Source organism: Antennarius striatus, chromosome 8 (genome assembly GCF_040054535.1).
Source record: "Antennarius striatus isolate MH-2024 chromosome 8, ASM4005453v1, whole genome shotgun sequence".
Classification (NCBI taxonomy): domain Eukaryota; kingdom Metazoa; phylum Chordata; class Actinopteri; order Lophiiformes; family Antennariidae; genus Antennarius; species Antennarius striatus.
This window is the reverse complement of record NC_090783.1, coordinates 12,548,114-12,571,636: the sequence shown is the minus strand read 5'-3', so window position 1 is coordinate 12,571,636 and position 23,523 is coordinate 12,548,114. Positions and strand designations below refer to the sequence as shown.

The 23,523-nt window shown below is 41.7% G+C and overlaps 1 protein-coding gene across 2 annotated transcripts in view; it reads left to right on the top strand.

Moving 5' to 3' along the window:
- The window catches only part of tecrb (trans-2,3-enoyl-CoA reductase b), a 35,377-nt gene continuing 11,854 nt past the window's right edge, over positions 1–23,523 (top strand). Inside the window, exons 1-7 of one of the 2 annotated variants that reach the window (XM_068321000.1) lie at positions 1–55; positions 5,376–5,426; positions 12,382–12,433; positions 12,533–12,577; positions 12,668–12,771; positions 13,546–13,661; positions 14,845–14,950. In XM_068321000.1, coding sequence (XP_068177101.1) covers positions 41–55; positions 5,376–5,426; positions 12,382–12,433; positions 12,533–12,577; positions 12,668–12,771; positions 13,546–13,661; positions 14,845–14,950 — 489 coding nt within the window. In that variant the 5' untranslated portion in view covers positions 1–40. Of the gene's footprint in view, positions 56–4,531; positions 5,427–12,381; positions 12,434–12,532; positions 12,578–12,667; positions 12,772–13,545; positions 13,662–14,844; positions 14,951–23,523 lie in introns of those variants that run through there. The other variant, XM_068320999.1, reaches the window with a different exon arrangement.

Sequence of the window (23,523 nt, the reverse complement as noted above, 5' to 3'; positions counted from 1 at the left end):
CTCACACGTAGAACGTAGAAACGGGTTCCATACTGTAGAGATGAAGCACTACGAGGTGAGTAAATGAGATCCTTAACAGTAAATAGTGATATGGTCCACGGAAGCAGGATGTAATTACTCTGACACTCTTTCACTGTGAAACGCTAAGAGAAAGCTGGGCGAGAAAAATCTATTTGAGAACTTTGAACACAGCGTTGTCCTCCGCTCCACCATAACCTTATGTACGGTGCTATGACCTGGATTTGTGGCCTCTCCTATAAAGAAAATTAAAATTGTGTCGGGTGAAATACAGTCTATCAATATTGACCTGCAGTTTATATTTTGTATCTTATATTGTCTTCATCGCTTATGTAAGCTATAGCAGTCTGTAGTATAGAACGCTGCATTGTTATTAACGTTTTATGGTTCTCATTATCTTCCAATGTCGCAATAATGCAGGTGAATGGTCAAGAGCTCATTATGAACTTACTTACTTGGGCTGGTGGATGTGATTTTTTATTTTGTGTGAAAAATGTAGTTTTACCAAAGACACAAAAATATTACCAGAAAAACGTCTAGTTTTAATTTTCCACAGGAGGCTTTTTTTAATCAATTATACCGCCCCCCTTCTGTATTTATCTGTGCTTGGGACCGGTACAACAAGGCACTGGCTTGTGCCCTCGTGTGGCTACATTCATCTCTGAAACCTAATGAGATAATAATCATAAAACAAACAACATTTTGAGGAAGCCATAGGCACTAAAATATGATGATGACCTTCACCTTTGGCGAAAAGCCAAATACCCACTAGAACAATATAGAAATCATTGCTGCAACCATTCTGAAAGTAGGTCAGGGTAAAATTTTGAAGTCAGGGGTGTGGTGGAATGTTGCAGTCTCTGCCTCGTTTTATCTGCATTTGTAGTATTTGAAGTAATAATCCAGGTTTAGTAGACTGATTCCTAAGACTTTGTGAGGGTCTATTATGAAAGGAAAAGCTCAAAGTTTTTCTGTTGAAATATTTGAGTGTCTGATCATCAAAAAACTTCAGTCAATAAGCAGTGTAGGCACTATTAAAACATAAGCTATAACTTGGTGCGGTAAGTGATACAGCAAGAGTTAGATTTTTGCTTGGCGTGACATACAGCGGCAGAAAATGGATGAATGGATGGTGAACCATTATTTATACAATAACCAGTGCACATGAAAGAAATTTTAATAAAAGATTACACTTGAATTAATGGTTTTATGCATTTTTTTTAAATTTATCAATTCATGCTGTATTTAAGTTTATGGTGTTTCTTTAAGTTTATAATATTTCAAAGTATTTTCTGTGTAAATTAATTTGTTTATAGAAAATAATGTACCAAATAAAATTAAAAATAGATACATTGGGAAATCAATTTTATAGTATCGTGTACCTCGTACTTAAATATTCAGTAAAATATAAAACTGTAATTACAGTGGGCCCTTGTTCTTTGCGGTCAATGCATTCCAGGAACCACAAGCAATTAACGAATTCCGCGATCGAGCAACAAACTATTTATCTTATTATTTACGGTAATTTAAATGCTTATGACCCTCCCCATGCTGATATTGAACCACCTTCACACGTGAACAAAATTGTTGGTACCCCATGTTAATGATAGAAATTGAAATTTACAACAATAACAATAAATAAAAATTTACTGAAAATTAAACAATCAAAATCAGTCATCACTTATTAATTGCCGTTCAACATAATAAAAAAAAAAAAAAAAACAACTACTGAAACATGCCTGGACAAAAATGATGCTACCTCTGTAAAAGATTGAAAATAAAATTGACAAGAGTGACATGAATAACTCAGGTGTGTCCTGTAATTGGAATAACAGGTGTGTTGAATCTCATAAGTAGTCAATCTGTCTATTTGAAGGATGACAAATAGTCACTGTGCTGTTTGGTGACATGGTGTGTACCGCACTGAACATGGACAGCAGAAAGCAGAGGAGAGAGTTGTCTCAGAAGCTTAGAAAGAAAATTACAGACCAGCATGTTAAAGATAAAGGATATAAGACAATCTCTAAGCAGCTTGATGTCCCTGTGACAACAGTGGCACATATTATTCAAAACTGTAAGATCCACGGGACTGTAGCCAACCTTCCTGGACATGGCCGCAAGAAGAAAATTGACAATAGAGACGGATAGTTCGAAAGGTATCCAAAGACCTCAGAATAACCTCCAAAGAAATTAAAGATGAACTCCAAGGCCAAGGTACATCAGTGTCAGATTGCACTATTCGTCATTGTTTGAGCCAAATTGGACTCCATGGGAGACGACCAAGGAGGACACTACTGTTGAAAGCAAATCATAAAAAAGCAAGACTGGAATTTGCAAAAATGCATGTTGACAAGCCACAAAGCTTCTGGGAGAAGCGAGACGAGACAAAACTGGAGCTTTTTGGTGGGGCACCACAACTTAATGTTCACAGATGGAAAAATCAAGCATTTGGAGGAGGTTTGGTTATGTTCTGAGGCTGCTTTGCTGCATCTGACACAGGGTGTCTTGAAACTGTGCAAGGTACAATGAAATCTTAGGACTATCAAGGCATTCTGGAGAGAAATGTGCTGCTTAGTGTCAGAGAGCTTGGTCTCAGTCGCAGATCATGGGTCTTCCAACAGGATAAGAACCCCAAACACACAGCCAAAAACCCCCAAGAATGGCTTGGAGAAAAGCATTGGACTATTCTGAAGTGGCCCTCTATGAGCCCAGATCTAAATCTTATTGAATATCTGTGGAAAGAGCTGAAACATGCCATCTGGAGAAGACACCCTTCAAACTTGAGACAACTGGAGGAGTATGCTCGCGAGGAGTGGGCCAAAATACCTGTTGAGAGTTGCAGAGGTCTCATTGACAGCTACAGAAATTGTTTAATTGCAGTGATTGCCTCAAAAGGTTGTGCAACAGAATATTAAGTTATGGGTACCATCAATTTTGTTCAGGCTTGTTTCATTTGTTTGTTTTTTTGAACAATTCTATGGAACGACAATTCCAAAATAATGTCGGATTTTGATTCGTTTAATTTTCAATACATTTTTATTTACTGTTACTTTGGTAAGTTTCAAGTCATTTTGGTGACCATTGTCGGTTTTTCTTTCATTAACAGATGGGTACCAACAAAATTGTTAGTATTACCTTTTTCCAACACTTTTATCGACTGTTTAAAGCACATTTGTGTCTCACTTAAGTCCGAGACACACAGAAGCGAGCACACTTCTGGATGCCATTAGCCAATAGAATGCACGTACGGTATCAGGTGACTGCCTACCAAAAATCCACGATGAGGTGAAGTCGTGCACCAAAACTACTCTGGAATGAAATTACTTTTCCAGTTTGTCCAGATTCCAAGTACTGTATTTTTACCTTTTGGATTGATGGCAGATGCCCATGTTCTTCTTTGCAAGTGGCTTATTTGGGGCGCACCAAAGAGGAGCTGCCCGCTACTCTTCCTCCCATTGCATGCTTACAGGCCGTGTGTGTGTGTGTGTGTGTTACAGTGGCTCATAGAAAACATATAAAGTAATGCCCCGTTACTTGCGGTTAATGCGTTCCAGGACCACCCGTGAAATTCCGCAATATAGAGACAAACTATTTATTATTTACAATAATTTCATGTGTGCGCTGCGTTTTGAGAGTCTCGGAATGCAACCCACACACAGATGCTGTCAGCCAATAGCATGCACGTACGGTATCACGTGACTACTAAAAATACGCAATGTAATGAAGCCGTCCATCATAAGCGAGAGATCACTGTGTATATATATATATATATATATATATATATATATATATGCATGACTAACACAAGAGTGTGCTCTTAATTTCCCCTCGGGGATCAGTACAGTATATAAAACAAAAAGAAAAGAAAAGAAATGCTAAGCCCCCTAATGAGAAACTGAAATTTGTTTCTTCCTGTGTCATCCTCACCCCAGAGTGCCTTCCCAGTACAGGGTGTCACTGCCAAATCAAGTCTTTACATAGTTAGCATGGCAGTGGGTATGCCTGGAATATGCACACACAAGTGAGATCAGTTAATTTCCTGGAGATCTAAAGCAGTGTTGTATATCCAGTTTCATTTAATCCTACCTCATTTTTTGGGTAGCAGTAAGGCAGCTCAATAAATTTGTTTAAATCAGAGTAAATTTTTGGACGACAGGCTTTTGATCTTTCATCCAACAGGCTTTTTCAGTTCTGAATGGCCGGTAGGGAGTTATAGATATTTAAAGTAGTCGAAGAAATCAAGGTTATTATGTCATAGTGAGAATTGTTTACTATTATTATTATTATTATTCACTAGTGGACACCTACCTGCATTTGTGATGACTCATAACTAGGAGTCATCAGGACCCTGCACTGTGGGACCCAAAACATACTTTCAAGTTTTTCTTTCTAAATCTGATGTTTCTGTGACATGGATGGACATGAGGATAAACTTTTTTATGACAGAAAATCTTACATAGGTTGTTCATTATTATTCTGGTGGATTCAAGTCCATGAATCAAATACAGGCTGTCAATTGTGAATATACAGTATGTTTCTCATTTGATATGGAGACAACAGATGGTGTTCAACAGAGAGTGAAGGGTTGATCATAACCATGGGGAAAAACCCAGAATAATTTCTCAGAGTTTGGAGTATTATTATCCTGCAGTGAGAGAAGTGAAGGACTTTTTGTGTGAATGATGGAACCCTGGATGTTGAGTTTGGTTGGAGGTGTCTGTAGGGAGAGGGCAGGTTTTGCAGTAGCAGTGAGCATTTATATTTAGCTGGTGAAAGGGGAATGTTGTTGGTGACAATATTGCACTTCCAATTTTTGACTTATGTCAGCGTTGAGAGGTGTCAGGGGTCATAGAGTCTCCATTTTTGGGGAGGACTTATAAAGGTCACTGAAATATAAAGCTTCTTCTGCGCTGGTAGTTTCCTTCATATAACATAATATATTTTCGTCTGTCTGCCAGGGGGATAATAGGCATACGTCTGCACTCTAGGGGTCTGCCCAGAAGTTAAATTAAGCACTAGAAGTGACTGTGAGAGAGGGTTAAAGAGGGAGGGAGTCTGAAAATTACAAGTGAGGAAGAAGAGGGAGGGGCAGAATAACAGGAGAGACAGATTTATTTCCACAGCTGCATGCTGTCCCTCTCTGCTGTGATTTGGTGTGGATATTGGATAGGCAGTTGAGGGACAGAAAGGAATAAACTGAGTGCAGCAGGAAGACTGTGGACATGGATACCTTAGCAATAGAGGCCACTGGAGGTAAAAAGCAGACTGTTGGGGCGGTGGCCACCCCAATGCTAGGTCCACCTCCAGTCAAACGCAAACCTGCTAAAAAAGCTAAAAAGGCTGTTGTTTTCTTTGAGGTGGAGATACTGGATGCCAAGACTAAGGACAAGCTTTGCTTCCTGGACAAGGTGAGGTCCTATTTAATCTGTTTGAATTTGTCCGTTTTTGTCATGATTTAAGAATAATATCTCTGCAAAAAAAATGTTTTTTTTTAGATATTATCTAATTTTAAGTGTGTTAAGTGTATGGTTGTCTTATTCATAGAAACAACTGAAGAGTGCCTTTTCACATATGACATTAAATAACTGTGTATGTGAATCAAGTGTTTTCTGGACCAGTTGGAGCATTTGCTGGTCTAAGCAACTCAAATGCTGCAACCCTATTTACACATGTGACACAAATATTTACACATGTGCTTGGTTCAGTTATCAAGGTAAGGGATGCTTTTCCGGATTGCATACACAAAGTAGGAAAAACTGTGGAGCTGTCCAAACTGATATATAGCAGTTCACCAATACTTCCTGCTCTTTGATCAGTATGTAGGTTAACTTAATATTTGCTACAACAAACAATGAGCCTGAGCAGATTTGGCAGATTTCTTTTTAAATAATCAAACTCAGGCATATACAGATACAAGTAAAAGCAGCATACACAGGAAGCTTGCACACAACCCAAAATTTAATTTGGCAGTGTTTTAAACCTGAAGTCAGGAAAAATGCTCTTTGTTTCTTTATGACCAGAGATATGACATATAAACTCAAACACAAGTTGTGGTTCACCTTCAGGACTAAAGGGTGTCACTCGTATTTTGATGAGATGTTAAAAGCTGTTGTTCTAATGTACATTTATAGTAATTTGTATATTGCCTGTACTTTATTGCTATTGCTATTACTATTATTATTTTTATTGTTATTTCTATTATTATTATTCATTCATTCATTTTCCATACCCGCTTCATCTGCTGTCGTTGGGGTGCTGGAGACTATTCTGGCCAACCTGGAGTGTGTGGCAGGGGAACTCCAGGCGCGATGCCAGTCCACAGCAGAGCCACATATAGACAAACAAACCCACACTCACACTACAGACAATTTGAAGCCTGCCAATTGCTTGAAATGCATGTTTTTCGGGATGGAAGGAAGCCGGAGAACCTGGAGAGAACCCACGCAGACATGGGGAGAACAAGCAAACTCCACACAGAGCGAGACACAAACTGGGGACTGCCTTGCTGTGCGGTGACAGCGCTACCACTGTGCGACCATGCCGCCTCTATTATAATAATAGCAATACATACTATGCTTGCTTTAATCTGTCACTGCTAGGCCTGTGTTTTTGAATGGCTGTATTAGAAGGGTTTCGTGTATTATTGGTGTAAGCCTGTTCTATAGAGTTGCATTTGTCAAGTTCACAGTGGTGTTTGTCTGCCAATCACTTAATCGAGACTGGAAAGAGCTATTCTTACTAGATATTACCTGTTAACAGATTACAATTTCACACAAATTCACAGATTTCCCCACTGTGGGGATTATTTTATCTGATCTTATTAGCAGGGTGTCCACTGTGAAGACATTTGCTGTGCTTTTTGGAATAGAAAAGAGAGACATACAGTGATACCTCTGTACTCGACCATAATCCGTTCTGAGGTGGTGGTTGAGCACCGATTTGTTCGACCACCGAAACCAATTTTCCCATAAGAAATAATGGAAAGTATTTTAATCCGTTCTTACCATTTAGAAAAATACCTAAAATATTATAAGAACGTGTATCTAAACAACAATGAATACGTAAATGTGCACAAGCAGTACATGATAAAGATAAAGCATTATAAACCATTTTGTATAATTTACTTTACGTTTTAGAGAGTGGTTGATGGCACTAGCGTCATCATGGAAGGGGAATCCCCTTCCATGATGACGCTAGGTAACGCGCCTCCAGGGGTTTTCTCCCTTCTCTCTCTCTTCCGTGGAGGTGAATCTGGCTGGGCAGTAGCCTTCCTCTATTCTTTAAGAAGGAACCTGTCCATTGTCAGTTGCTTCTGCTTCAAGATAGTGGAAATGGCTCGTACACCACTTTCATATTTTGCTATAATTTCCGTACGTCTTTGCGTACGTAATTTGCGTACGTGTTACTCCGCTGGCGGTCTGAGTCGAACTGACGCTTACCCGCTGGCCGAGCAGCGCAGCCGAGGAGCGCGTTCGGGTCGACTCGGCTAGTCGAGTACCGAAAATCTGTTCGGGGTCCGATACATTTTCTACTCGAATTTTTTGGTCGAGCACCGATTTGGTCGAGTATAGAGGCGGTCGAGTACAGAGGTAACACTGTATTTGATAAATCTGGATAGTAGAGTCAGGAAAAGAGACTGGGTTTGTGTTACCTGGGTCACAGTTTATAGGAAAGACTGCAGTATTTACTGAAACCTATAGAGAGAAGTTAGTCGGGGGTGGCAGAGGTTTCCCAGAGGCAGTTTGTCAGTCTCAGTAATATCACCGGACTGAAAATGGTCTGGCAATATGAACAGAGGTTCAGCAGTAGGCATTTATGGTCTCATATATGGGTCATTCACAAACTGCAAAGTACTAATATAGGAAAATAAACATAAAATATCATCTGTTAATAGCAGGACCTCTTGTTGAAAGACACATTTGCTTTTTAAAGTTCCAGGCTTCTTATATCATTATGTACACCTTAAGGCACATGTGTCAAACTCAAGGCTCAGGAGCCAAATGTGGCCCACGAGAGGATAAAAGGTCTGTGTCTAAAAATAAATAGGTCAGCAGTTTTCTTTGACCAAAACTACATTTCCCACAATGCAGTAATTAAGCCCATTTTAAATTTGGCAAAACCATTTTGAACAAAGTTTATGTCCTAACTTGTGTTTGATGTTTTTTTTTCTTTATTCACTTGTATAGTTCGATCCTTGATGGACTTCTGTGGGTTTCATAACCTGACAAGTTAAAAAAACTTAATTTGCAACAAGCTAACATTTTTTCTGTGCAACTATAGTGTTCATAACTTCAATTAGTAATGAATTCAGCGTTATTTAACATTAAATAGTTACAGATGATGTGGTCCTGTTTGCTTCATCGGCGTGTGACCTGCAGCAATCACTGGGCCGGTTTGCAGCCCAGTGTGAAGCGGCAGGGAAGAGAATCAGCACCTCCAAATCTGAGACCAGTCCACCAGCAGGAAGCTGGTTGAATGCCTTCTCCGAGTGGGGAATCACTGTAATTAAAGATTAAATTCACTTTTTTGGTCCCACAATGGGGAAACTATCTTCTCACTAATTCATGTACATGCATATATACAGTATATATATATAATGTACATGTGTGTGTATATGTGTTAATCACAGCACAATGATAGTGTGTTGTGTCTGAAACGGACACAACACACTAGGGGGCCTGTAGGCTTGCAATTAGTAAAGCAGTACAGGGGAGGTAGAGTGACAGGTCGCGTTAGGGATCGCGCCCCAAATGAGTAACTTGTGGAGGGGGGGAGGCGCAGTGGCTGGGAGGTGAGCCGACACCTCCCTCTCAGCTCACACTCCGGAGGATGTCTTGGCGGGAGCGAGAATCGAGCCGCCGATGGCTGGGTGATGTCTGGTCTTCAAGGCTTCTGCTCTACCGCTGAGCCACTGCTGCCCCGCAAATGAGGTCCTTCCACAAGTGAAGGAGTTGAAGTATCTTGGGGTCCTATTCACAAGTGAGGGAACAATGTAACGTGAGATTGGACAGAGAATTGGAGCAGCAGGAGCGGTATTGCAGTCGCTTTACCGCACTGTTGCTACAAAGAGAGAGCTAAGCTGAGAGGCAAAGCTCTCCATCTACCGTTCAATCGTTGTTCCTAACCTCACCTATGATCTTGAGCAATGGGTCATGACCGGAAAAACGAGATCACGGATACAAGTGGCGGAAATGGAGTTTCTCAGGCAGATAGCTGGTGTCTCCCTTAGAGATAAGTTGAGAAACACTGGTATTTGCGAGGGGCTCACAGTAAAGTCGCTGCTCCTTTGGGTCAAAAGGAGTCAGCTGAGGTTGTTTGAGCATCTGGTGTGGATTCCTCCGGGGGCTTCCCTAGGGAGGTGTTCCTGGCACATCCAGCTAGGAGGAAACCTTGGGGCAGACCCAGGACCAAGTGGAGGGATTGTATCGCAACACTGGCCTGGGAACACCTTGGGATCCCCCAGTCAGAGCTGGTGGACGTGGCCTGGGAAAGGGAAGTTTGAGGCTCCCTGTTGAAGCTGCTGCACCCGCGACCCAACTACAGACAAGCGGTAGAAAATGGATGGATGGATGGAGTTGTTACATTTATTTTACATTTATGTTACATTACATTGAGTTACATTAATAAGCTAAAGCTGGTCCTTTGAGGACAGCCATTATGCTGATGTGGCCCTCAGTGAAAATGAGTTTGAACACAAGTTGTAAGATAATACATTATTCCTACTCAGCTGTACCGGTCTGGTAACTTATCCATATGTCTGTATTTAATTTCTAGTACACTCAAAATCAAACTGTGGAAGAGTGGCTTTTAAGTTATAATTTTATACCTTAGTGGTAATTTCCATGTATGATGTGTTGTTTGACATTAATATGGTATACATTGTTTTGTGCTGTCTAGAGACTGTTTTGCTGATGAACTTGGGACTATATTGGGAAAATCAGCCCAGGATCTGTCCAGAGCTGAACTCTCACATGCAGCTCTCAGTAGTCGATAACCAGATGCGTGATCACTTTATTTGGACTTCAATACCCTTTTCAGTGTTATTTGCAGTGCAATCTGTAGCTATAGTTTGGGGCGCAAATAGTTTGGGGCTAAAAAATATAAATCTGTAGCAACAAATATGTAATTTGAGTCATGAAGAATAAGTCACAAAATATGATGTGATATCATTAGTGATTTGGAAAAGCTGTCCCATTCAAAAATGAAAAAACAGTTCAAATATCAGCAGTATCAACATTGATCTAATGATTGTAATATACAGTGCGCCCTCGTTCTTTTGCGGTTAATGCGTTCCAGGAACCACACTCGATTAAAGAATCTGCGTTTGAGATTGCAATCTATTTAGCTCATTATTTAAGGTGATTTAAACGTTTATGAACCCTCCCCATACTGATATTAAATCACCTTCTATCTGTATTACCTTTTTTCACACTCTTATTGACTGTTTCAAGCACTTTTGTGTCTCATAAAAGTCCGAGACTGACGGAACGGAGCGCACTTCCGGATGCCGTCAGCCAATAAACTGCGAGTACAGTATCATGTGACTGCCAACCAAAATTCTGCGATGAGTTGGAGTCGTGAGCGTTGATGCGCCAATGCACGAGGACGCACTGTAATAACCTTCTCAGTGATTTGAGTGATTTAAAGAATCTGTGGTCTTTTGCACTGACATGGCTCAGTCATTATACTTAAAAGTACAGAGCTTGGTGCCTACTGGTGAATTAATCTCATGTGACTCAGGGTCAGTCTAAAAGGTTTTATTGCTCAGTTATCTGATCTGTAACTTTTGTGTGCCCAAGATTGAATGTAGGCTCTTCATGTTTCAGTTTTGTTGTCATTGTGTTTATATTTGGGGTGATTCGACCAGAGCTGACAGACTGGCATAAGGTTGCACTTAACTGTGTATATATGTATATACATGTGCCCAGTTAAGCTCCTTCAAACTTTAATACCAACTGTTGAATACTCGACGTACGTGTCGTTTGGGCACAGCCAGAGCTAATTTTAAATCTAAGCACCATCATAAATTGAAAATAGGGTTATCTTTTGCTCTGTCATTGGGCCCATTTCACGAAGCAGGTTTAGTGGAAGCCTGTAATGCCTTAAAGCTGTCATAAGCAATACAATGCCATAGCTATTTATGTAAGAACCAAAGCAGCTTTGGCTGTTGTCAAGGAAACCATGCAAAAGAGCTACATATCAGCTTTTGATTGCAGTTCTTATATAATCTAGGTATATGCAATGGTATGAATATTCTTCTCAACTGTTTTTGTAACGTGCATATGCCGATTTACTGTTTTATTATATAAAATTAAAATGTTTAAATAGATCTCCTTATTTAACAGAACTTGATATAGATGAGGGTCAGCGCTGCTGCCCCACAACACGGAGGACCCGGGTTCGAGTCCCGCTCTGTGCGGAGTTAGCATGCTCTCCCCGTGTCTGCGTGGGTTCTCTCCGGCTTCCTCCCACCTCCAAAAGCATGCGCTTCAGGTTGATTGGCTGTTCCAAATTGCCCGTAGGAATGAGTGTGTGTGTGCATGGTTGTATGTCTGTGTGTGGCTCCGCGGTGCACTGGCGTCATGCCCGGAGTGTCCCCCGCCTCACGCCCTATGCCGCTGAGATAGGCTCCGGCTCCCCGTGACCCGCTGCGGCGGATACGTCGGTGGTACTCTGGTACTCTGAAGATGACTGACTGATATAGATCAGAGCACATTTATGTGTGTGAAAAGAGCATTATGTTGGCGATAAAACCATTGACCAGTTGAACATCCACTGTACTTACTGTACAATGTCAAACAATGAAAATGAGGTGGATCCCTAATGAGATGATAAAGAAGTCTGACGTGTGAATAATGTTTTTATCCTTCATTCTCAGTTGATGACATGTGCACTTCTCCCCAGCTGGATTGCACCTAAATAAATTAATAGACTATTATTCAAGCAGTTGACCTATGCAATTTCACCGTGATTGCAACAAACTACGTTTAAACTAACAGATTGACTCAAACAGCAATTTCCTCCCACACCATCTCACTCTTCTTTGCAGCTGCACTCTTCATTCTTCTGAAAATGTACTCAAATTCTTCGTATGCATATATACGGGGCTCCATTGATAATGGCTGTTTAGAGTCGTGTCACACCTGTTAAACTGTGGATCAGCTTACCCTGGGTTAACAAAACTAACTCTGAGGAGCCTTTGTGCAACCGAAAAAACCCTGAGTTTCCATCTCAGGGTAAGTCAACCCAGAGCCACATGTTTTACTCAGTTTGTTAACCCAACTTTGTGAAACGGGCCGCATTGTCTCGTTTTTCTGTGTTTGCATGTGCACTGCAATCTTCTTATTATGATATTGTACATAGGTGGAGCCAAATGCCACTATTGGGGAGATCAAGTCTATGTTCCACAAGAGTCGTGAGTGCTCTTTGCAAGCATCTAAATCTTCATGAATCGGATTTAAGATCAAACAAATACTTATTTTATGTCTTGTGTAAAAAAAATTCTGTCTTTCAGATCCTCAGTGGTATCCAGCCAGACAATCCATTCGGCTTGACCCCAGTAAGTTAACCATCGTGTATGGGTATACCAAAGTGAATATAATACTACTACAGTCAATTTACTAATGATGTATATGTGCATTTGTCTCAGAAGGGAAGTCTCTGAAGGATGAGGATGTCCTGCAGCATCTCCCAGTGGGAACAACAGCAACATTCTACTTTAGAGACCTGGGAGCCCAGATCAGCTGGGTCACAGTGAGTAGACTTTGGAGGACATTCCAAGCTGTACAATGCAGAAATGCAACACAAATGATTACCTGCTCACTCCCATGGTGATGTAAATTGGGTGAAAATTAGTAGTTAATAAAAAGATTGTATTTGAAATGGAAGTGAGTTAATAGTAACTGAATTTTTACTTTTTGGTTCAGCTGTTAAGGTTGAGGTCGAGGAAAGAAGGATTGAGATATACTGTGAATTCCAGATTATAAGCGGCTGTGTTTTTCACACTTGCAGTTTAAACAATGATGTGGCTAATCTATAGATTTTTCTGGGCTTCAATGCATCCAGGGGGTGCTCTAGCTGGAAATGCAAGAGTGAGGAAGACTCTATCATAGTTTGTGTTTGAACAGACATTTTGCACATCATGCTCAATTTTATGACAGGCAAAGAAAGCCATATGATGCAGCACTTACATTAAAGGCAATTGATCTGGCTGTTGAAGTAGGAATTAGAACTGCTGCATGTAAGCTTGGCATCAGTGAATCGATGATGACACATTGGAGATGGCAGCGCTGTTCGGAAGAATGCAGTAATTAAAAATTCTTTCTGTGTAAATATCTCTTGTTCCATCACCTTAACAGCCTATATATGCCGCATCAGCTAAAATTTTCTTTTAAATTTTAGTTGATGTGGCTTATATGCAGGTGTGCTCAGTAGTCTGGAAATTACAGTTTTTATCTTTGCATCGCATCGACAAGCCAAAACACCATAAAAATAAAGCTCTCTGATGTTTTTTCTTTTATATTTTAGGTTTTTCTTGCAGAATATGCTGGCCCCCTGATCATTTATCTGATGTTTTACTTCCGGGTTCCCTTTGTCTACGCACCCAAATATGATTTTACCACCAGCAAACACTGGGTTGTACAGTGAGTGTCTATAACACATCTTCACAAAATAGGAGAGTCGACTTACCTTCCCCTGATTTTATCGCAGTTGGCAAAGCGTGTCTTTTACAAGTTAGACATTTGAAAACAGGTGAAAGAAATGAAATAAGAATGTCTTGCAGAGAGTTGTGAAGATTGATTCCGCTCTCATTTCTGTAGATTAAAATATGAATGTAGATCCAGCAAGTCCGTCCTGCCAACCTCTGTAAGGACTGGACTAGCATAAATAAACATGGATTGTAATTGACACTTTGTTGTTTAAGCTCAGAGGGGAACAGACTGATACAAACATACAAAAGTATCAATAAACTTTTATTGAAACGATTATTATCATTACATCCTGACCAGACTGGCTTCAAGGCATTCATTCACCAGCGGTTATCTTAATGCCCCTTTCTACCCATTAAGTTTTGTTGATATTAATGCTGTGGAAGAAAACACATTGACTTGTGATTTTAACACACAAGACTTATTTTGATGAAGATAATATTTTTTTTCATTAAAAACCTTTTGTCTGTTAAGTAACTATTGGTCGTACCAAATTGTCCATGGGTGTGACAATGAGTGTTCATGGTTGCTTGTCTTTTGTATGCTTCTGCGGTGAGCTGGCAACTCATTCAGGGTATACCCTGCCATTCACCCATAGCCAGCTGTGATAGGCTCCAGCAGACCCATGACCCACAAGGCAGATGAGTTACCACTCTTTTTCTGTTCCCCGACTTTTAATGATTAGAAACAAAAAGAATGAGATAAAACAAAGACACCAAATTCCAGCATCAGACATTTCTCAATTGAATTAACTGGCCACTCCACCAGTATATACCCCACCACCAGTAAGAAAAAAAATCTGTGTTGCTTCAGCATTGGCATTCTTGCAGCTGTTATTTTGTCCCCAATCTTGGTGCATTTTTACATGTGTGGGTTAGTTTGTCAAGGAGTGACCATTTAGAATCAGTCCGATGAAAAAACCTTGAATATTTCTCTAAAAGCTGATTTAACATTCAAGACTACTTGCAAAAATCAGCCAAGTGTGATCAAACCTTAAATGTTAAGAACTACCTACTATCAACCAATTTTAAGATAGAAAAACAAGTTAAATTTGACCAAAAAAACATGTTTGATTGTAAATTTGTTAATGTGATTACATCTGTCTTTGCTTCGTCAGTCTCGCCTGTATGTGTCACTCTTTTCACTACGTGAAGAGGCTGCTGGAGACTCTCTTTGTTCATCGTTTCTCTCATGGAACAATGCCGTTACGCAACATATTTAAGGTGAGATTCTTAAAAATAAAAATAAAAACCCAATATTATATATATATATATATATGTATATATATATATATGTGTGTGTATATATATGTATATATATATATATATATATATATATATATATATATATATATATATATATATATATATATATATTTGTGTATATATATATGTGTGTGTGTGTGTGTGTGTATATACATATATATACACACATATATATATACATATATATATGTGTGTATATATACATATATATACATATATATATATGTGTGTGTGTGTATATACGTATATATACATATATATATATGTGTGTGTGTATATATATGTATATATATGTATGTATATATATATATACTGTATATGAAACATATTGCTCACTAAATGTCTTTATGCACCATGCTTAATGATATATACACTGTATATACAGTATATGTATATACATATATATGTGTATATACAGGTAGTCGTCGACTTACGACCTATGCAACTTACGACCGACCGACTTTACGACCACAATGTCCGGGCAACGCGGGCATTCCCTCCAGCTACAGTACTCACGCTCTGAGGCTCCCGCGCTCTCTTCAGTCACCACGGCGCACACACGCTGTTCAGTCACACTGTGAGATCAATAGCCCAGCCCACTACTGATGGGCTGGGCTGCTTAGGAGGCTGTGATGGAGAAATGTATGAATGGTGTATGGAAAAACTGTCAAGCGTTACGTGAACTCTTCTGCTGGATTTGAAAGTGACGAAGAACTTGATCAGATTTGGGAGAAAATAGTGAAACTGGCAAAAAACCTCTCCTTGGAGAACTTACGAATGATCGCGCTGTACGAAGAACTGATCGCGCTGGAAGAAGAAAGAGTGGAAGAAGAGAGAAGCAGAGAAAGAAAAGGAGGAAACAGAAAAAATGTTCACCACCAAAGGCTTGTCAGAAGGCTTTTCCCTGTTAAATAAACTCAGTGCACACTTTGAAGAAATGGACATAGAACATAGAAACATTTGCAAGGATTGAACGGATGGCAAACGACGCTTTCCGTCCATATCGTGAAATTTATGAGGAGAAAAAGAAACGAACAATTCAGAAAAAGCTCACAATGATTATGAAAAGATCGTCTCCCGCTCCCACCAATCCACGCGCTGCCCCAGCTGACGATCCGGACGACCCACAGCCAAACATCAGCGCTGCTGGATTGAATTTTTACTTAAGAGTCGATTTACGACCAAGTCGAATTACGACCGATCTGTCGGGACCAATCGCGCTCGTAAGTCGACGACTACCTGTACTGTATATACATATGTGTATATATATATATACATATATATGTACACATAATACACACGCACAGTATATGAACACATCCACTCACAAATCGTGTGTGTATAATATATATATATATATATATATATATATATATATATATATTACCAAAAGTATTAGCTCACCTGCCTTCACATGCATATGAACTTCAGTTGCATCCCATTCCTAATACAAAAGATTTAACATGTCGGTCAACCTTTTGAAGGGGTAACAGCTTCAACTGTTCTAGAATAACTTTTCACATTATAGGAGTGTGCTTATGGGATTTTTTTGACCATTCCTCCAAAAGGGCATTTGTCAGATGTTGATGTTGGACAAGAAGGTTTGACTCAGTCTCTGCACTAATTTATCCCAAAGGTGTTCTGTCAGGTTGACGTTTGGTCTCTGAATGAAATGGAAGAAGCTGGGGAGAGATTTTTTATTTAACAAACAAATATGGTTTTTGTAGGAGGACAAACCTGACAAACATTCTTAACGTTTTCAATGTTATAAAAATCTGCTTAAAAAATACATTCCTACCAAAGTGTATGGAGGTGATGAACCTTGTGATTCAGATGATAAACAAGATTCAGTAATCCCTCGCTTATCCGAGCTTCAAGATATGCGGCTTCACTACATTGTGAATTTTTAGTAAGTGATACCGTATGCGCATGCTATTGGCTGACAGCATCCCTGTGTGCGCTGCGTTCCGAGACTCACGGAACGCAGCACACTTCCGTGTATTAAAGAAACACTTTTCTTTAATTCCAAATTGTTTTAAACGGTCTATAAGAGTGTGTGAAAAGGTAATGCAGATGTAAGGTGGTTTAATATTAATATGACAGGGACACACAGTGCAGCAGCGAGCAGTTGAGCCTCACCTCAGATCGGACTACCAATCGATCAAAACAAGATTTACATGTAATTAAATATCTGCTTTGAACTTCAAATGAGGAAATAAGTTGCCCTGTTCAATCTGAGTGGTACACTCGGAATACATTTAACCAGTTTTTAATGTCAGGCTGCTAATTTAATGGCAAATAAGCCACCCTGTTTGCCTCATAGAACTGACTTTAACGTAGTTGTCTCACCGCTATGAACCTCACCGCATGTCACTGGTTGATAAACGTTTAAATTACCATAAATAATAAAATAAATATTTGGTCGCTATATCAAAGAAATTTTTTTTTGCAGGTAGTCCTTGAACGCTTTAACTGCGGGTAACAAGGGATTACTGTAATTGCAAAAACATTAAATCACCGTCAGTTCCAGGAATTACTAGAATTATTAGTTGACAGTGACTCTTCAGATCTCCTGCTACACAACAAAGTCCGCCGGCAGTCCAGGGGTGAGGTTTTGCTTGTTTTTTTGCTCATTTGGAACACATGAAACATTCTTGAAAAGCAAAGACCGGAAGTACCCACAAATGGAAGACACCGAATGGCTGAAAAAACTGCACTTCATGGTAGATGTGACAAGTAACCAAAACATGTTCCATAAAAGTCTCTGGGAGTGGGGAAACACTGCACTGAAAAGGCCGGAAGCTGTTTTGTCAATGGAACGAAAGCTGACTGTATTCGCCATGGACATACAGCGAGGCAAGCTATCTCACTTCCCCTGAATGAAAGAGTTCAGACGCCCATCACAATCACAAACTCAACAGGGATTATTTACACAAGAGCGATGGTTGTTATGCAGGCTGTATTTAGGAGCAGATTTAACGAGTTCATCAATACAACAAAACGTAATATACAGTAATGGAAGTTAAAGCACTAAAAATTGTATAATGGAGTAGTCATGTGCCTCATTCTCTCCAGGATGCACTGCAGATAAAATAAACATTTAATCATCAATGCTCATTATATGTATTAGTAGTCTACTTAGTCATTTTCTAGCAGGGTAATATAGCTAATATACACTTATAGCTTGTGTTGCCTTCATATAGGCAACACCTTCATATATGTATACATATATACATATATACATATATAATATATATATATAATATATGTATATATAATATATATAATATATTATACATATATAATATATATATAATATATAATATATGTAATATATATATAATATATATATATATATATATATATATATATATACTTGTGTTGGAGGTGGAGCGTTACCAGTTGGATCTGGTGGGGCGTACCTCCACGCATAGCCTCGGTTCTAGATCCAAACTCCTGGATAGGGGTTGGACCTTGTTTTACTCCGGAGTTGCGTCAGGCGTGAGGCGCAGGGCGGGTGTGGGGATACTCACAAGCCCCCGGCTGAGCGCCGCTGTATTGGAGTTTACCCCGGTGGATGAGAGGTTCGCTTCCCTACGCCTTAGGGCTGTGGGGGGGAAAACTCTGACTGTTATTTGTGCATATGCACCAAATATCAGTTCAGAGTATTCGGCCTTCTTGGGGTCCCTAAATGGGGTCCTTGAAGGGATCCCTGCAGGGGACTCCATTGTTCTCCTGGGGGACTTCAATGCACACGTCGGCAATGATGGAGACACTTGGAGTGGCGTGATTGGGAGGAATGGCCTCCCTGATCTGAACCCGAGTGGTGTTGTTGGACTTCTGTGCTAGTCACGGATTGTCCATAACTAACACCATGTTCGAACACAAGGATGCTCAGAAGTGTACCTGGTGCCAGAGCACCCTGGGTCGGAGGACAATGATTGATCTTGTGATCGTATCATCTGATCTTCAACCGTGTGTTTTGGACACTCGGGCGAAGAGAGGGGCAGAGCTGTCAACTGGTCACCACCTGGTGGTGAGTTGGGTCCGTTGGCGCAGGAAACCTTTGGATAGAACTGGTAAGCCCAAACGAGTAGTGCGGGTGAACTGGGAACGTCTGGAGGAGGACTCTGTCCGTGAGGCCTTCAATTCACACCTCCGAAGGAGCTTCTCGTACATCCCTGTGGAGGCTGGGGGCATTGAACCTGAATGGTCGATGTTCAAAACTTCCATTGCTGAAGCTGCAGCTGAGAGCTGTGGTCTCAATGTCTTGGGTGCCTCAAGGGGCGGTAACCCTCGAACACCGTGGTGGACCCCGGTGGTCAGGGAAGCCGTCCGACTGAAGAAGGAGGCCTTCAGGGGCATGTTGTCCCTGGGGACTCCTGAAGCCGTTGCAGGGTACCGACGTGCCAAAAGGACTGCAGCCTCGGCTGTGATGGAGGCAAAACAGAGGGTGTGGGAGGAGTTCGGAGAGGCCATGGAGAAGGACTATCGGACGGCACCAAAGTTGTTCTGGAGGACTGTCCGACACCTCAGGAGGGGGAAAAGGGGATCCATCCAAGCTGTATACAGCAAAGATGGGACACTGTTGACCTCAACTGAGGAGGTTGTCGGTCAGTGGAAGGAACACTTTGAGGAACTCCTGAATCCAACTACCCCAACTGCCCCGTCCTCTGTTGCAGAGGCAGAGCTGGAGGATGATGGGGGATCAGAGTCAATCTCTCGGGGCGAAGTCACCGAGGTAGTTAAACAAGTGCACGGTGGCAAAGCCCCGGGTGTTGATGAGATTCGCCCAGAAATGCTGAAGGCTCTGGGTGTTGAGGGGCTGTCATGGATGACACGCCTCTTTAACATTGCGTGGAAGTCTGGGACAGTGCCGAAAGAGTGGTAGACTGAGGTGGTGGTTCCTCTTTTTAAAAAGGGGGACCAGAGAGTGTGTGCCAATTACAGGGGCATCACACTCCACAGCCTCCCTGGGAAAGTTTACTCCAAGGTGCTGGAAAGGAGGGTCCGGCCGATTGTCGAGCCTCAGATTGAGGAGGAACAATGTGGGTTCCGTCCTGGTCGTGGAACAACGGACCAGCTTTTTACTCTCACAGGGATCCTAGAGGGGGCTTGGGAGTATGCCCATCCAGTCTACATGTGTTTTGTAGACTTGGAGAATGCATATGATATAGTCCCCAGGGATATACTGTGGGAAGTACTGCGGGAGTATGGGGTGAGGGGGCCTCTCCTCAGGGCCATCCAATCCCTGTACGCCCAAAGTGAGAGCTTCGTTCGGGTTCTCGGCAGTAAGTCGAACTTGTTCCGAGTAGCTGTTGGCCTTCGCCAGGGCTGCGCTTTATCACCAATTCTGTTTGTGATTTTCATGGACAGGATATCGAGGCGTAGTCGTGGTGAGGAGGCTTTACAGTTTGGTGGCCTGAGGATTGCATCGCTGCTTTTTGCAGATGATGTGGTCCTGTTTGTGTCATCAGCCTGTGACCTGCAGCGCTCACTGGTCCGGTTTGCAGCCGAGTGTGAAGCGGCGGGGATGAGGATTAGCACCTCCAAATCTGAGGCCATGGTCCTCAGCAGGAAACCGGTGGACTGCCTTATCCAAGTGGGGAATGAGGTCCTTCCACAAGTAAAGGAGTTTAAGTATCTTGGGGTCCGGTTCACGAGTGAGGGAACAATGGGTGTGAGATTGGACGGAGAATTGGGGCAGCAGGAGCAGTATTGCAGTCGCTTTACCGCACTGTTGTCACAAAGAAGGAGCTAACCCGAGAGGCAAAGCTCTCCATCTACCGTTCAATCTTCGTTCCTACCCTCACCTATGGTCATGAGCGATGGGTCACGACCGAAAGAACGAGATTGCGGATACAAGCGGCTGAAATGGGCTTTCTCAGGCGGATAGCTGGTGTCTCCCTTAGAGATAAGGTGAGAAACACTGCTGTTCGCGAGGGGCTCAGAGTAGAGCCCCTCTACTTTTCTTCTATGGTGACCAGCAGCACAGTGGCACCACAAGGGACCGTGCTCTCCCCCATTCTCTTCACCCTGTACACATCGGACTTCAAGCACAACTCTGATACATGCCACATACCGAAGTACTCCGATGACACTGCGATAGTGGCATGTATCCGGGAGGGTGATGAGGGGGAGTACAGGGCATTGGTGGCTGACTTCATGGAGTGATGCCAACAGAACCAGCTCCAGCTCAACATCTCAAAGACGAAGGAGATGGTGCTGGATTTCTGGCGGGCACCTCCCTCTCCACAACCAGTGATCATCGAGGGCAGTGAGGTGGAGGTGGTAAAAAACTATAAGTACCTGGGACTGCAGCTAGACAGCAGACTGGACTGGTCACTCAACTCGGACTGTGTGTACAAGAAGGGGCAGAGCAGGATGTACTTCCTGAGGAGGCTGGCCTCCTTCAACATCTGTCCTAAGCTCCTTCTCATGTTCTATCAGTCCGTTGTCTCCAGTGTGCTGTCATACAACATTGTGTGTTGGGGTGGTGGGGCCAGGAAAATAGATATGGACCGTCTTAACAGACTCATCCACAGAGCGGGCTCAGTGGTCGGGCTGAGCCTGGACTCTGTGGAGACAGTTCTGGGGAGCAGGACCATGTCTAAATTCAGGGCCATCATGAACAACACCAGCCACCCCCTGCACACCACCTTCCTAGCAGAGGAGCACCTTCAGCGACAGACTGTTGTCACACAGCACCTCCACAGAGAGGCTGAGGTCCTCATTCGTGCCCTGTGCCATCAGGGGGTACAATGACTCTCTCAGGAGGAGCGGGGGGGAGGTGGCGAGGTCAGCACGCGGTTAAATGGATTTAATTTGATACTGTTTATATTTTCATTTTATACTGTTTATATTTTAATTTAAACATTTTTTAGTATATGTACTGTTAATGCTACATGTGTCTGTTAGTGTAGTGTATGTCTTGTGGTATGTTCTGTTTTTGTTTTTATTTTTTCCTGGTGTTTGGCTGAGCAGTGGATATGTGCAATTTCCTCCGGGATTATCAAAGTATCTATCTATCTATATCTTCTCCCTTTGTTTGTTCCCTTCAGGGGTCGCCACAGCAAACCAGTTGCCTCCATCTAACCCCGTCTTCTGCATCCTCTTCTCTCACACCAACTACCTTCATATCCTCTTTCACTACATCCATAAACCTCCTCGTTGGTCTTCCTCCAGGCCTCTTGCCTGGCAGTTCAAAACTCAGCATCCTTTTACCAATATATTCACTATTTCTCCTCTGGACATGTCCACACCATCTCAGTCTGGCCTCTCTGACTTTATCTCCAAAACCTCTAACATGTGTTGTCCCTCTGATGTACTTATTCCTGATCCTATCCATCCTGGTCACTCCCAAAGAGAACCTCAGCATTTCATCTCTGCTATTTCCAGCTCTGTCTCCTGTCGTTTCCTCAGTGACACTGTCTCTAGACCAGGGGTCGGCAACCTTAAACATTCAAAGAGTCAAATTGGACCAAAAAAAAATCAAATCAAACCTGTCGGGAGCCTCAAAAAAATGACAAGCCTTATATGAAGGCAACACAAGCTTTAAGTGTCTATATTAGCTATATTAGCCTACTATCAAATTGATTAACTAGTCTACAAGTGCATAATGAGATTCATGATTATTTTCCATCCATTGCATCATGCAGAGAATGACTCTCCATATGACTACTCTGTTGTACCATATTTGGTGCTTTAAGTTTACCTCCCATTACTATCTTACTGTGTTATGTTTTGTTGCATTGATGAACTCGTTAAATCTGCTCCCAAATGCAGCTCACATATTGACGATTGCTCCTAAATACGGTAATCCCTGTTCAGTGTGTGATGGTGATGAACGTCTCTGGACTCTTTCAGGGAGGGGAGGTGAGAGAGCCTCGCTGTACATGCCTGATGAATACAGTCAGCTTGAGCTCCAATGACAAAACAGTGTTTTGGCTCCTGGAGACTTTTATTGAACATGTTTAGGTAACATGTTCTAAACAAGCAGTGCTATTAATTCCATCATCTTGCGGCTTGTCAGAGTTCACATACCTGCACAACAGCACTGTTCAATATCGATGACATCACATGACTCATCACATTTAATTGATAATGATGGAGTTGAATTAATGTTCTTGATTTGCTGATTGGTAATGTTGCGTGTTCTTTCCTTCACTGTCTTTGCAGGGAGAAGCATGTCTAACTTTCTGTATTCACTCTGTTTTGCTTTCATTATTTTAATGAATGAGTCCTTCGTGTAATCACTATCTATGGGAGATATACTCGGGGGGACTGTTTGTTTGTGTATTGAAACCACCTTATCTACAGCGGTAACTCCGGTCAGAGAGCAGGCACCACAAAGGGAACAGTTGATATCTGGCATTTAATCGGTAACTTGCAGCATTACAGAACATAATTTCATGAACGACTGGCTTTTGTAGCTCTCCAGAATTGCCTCCATCCAATGGATATGTCCTCCTTCAACAGAGCAACAGGTGCTTCTCCGGTCCTGAACCCGGTCCCAAGTTCACCCTCTACCA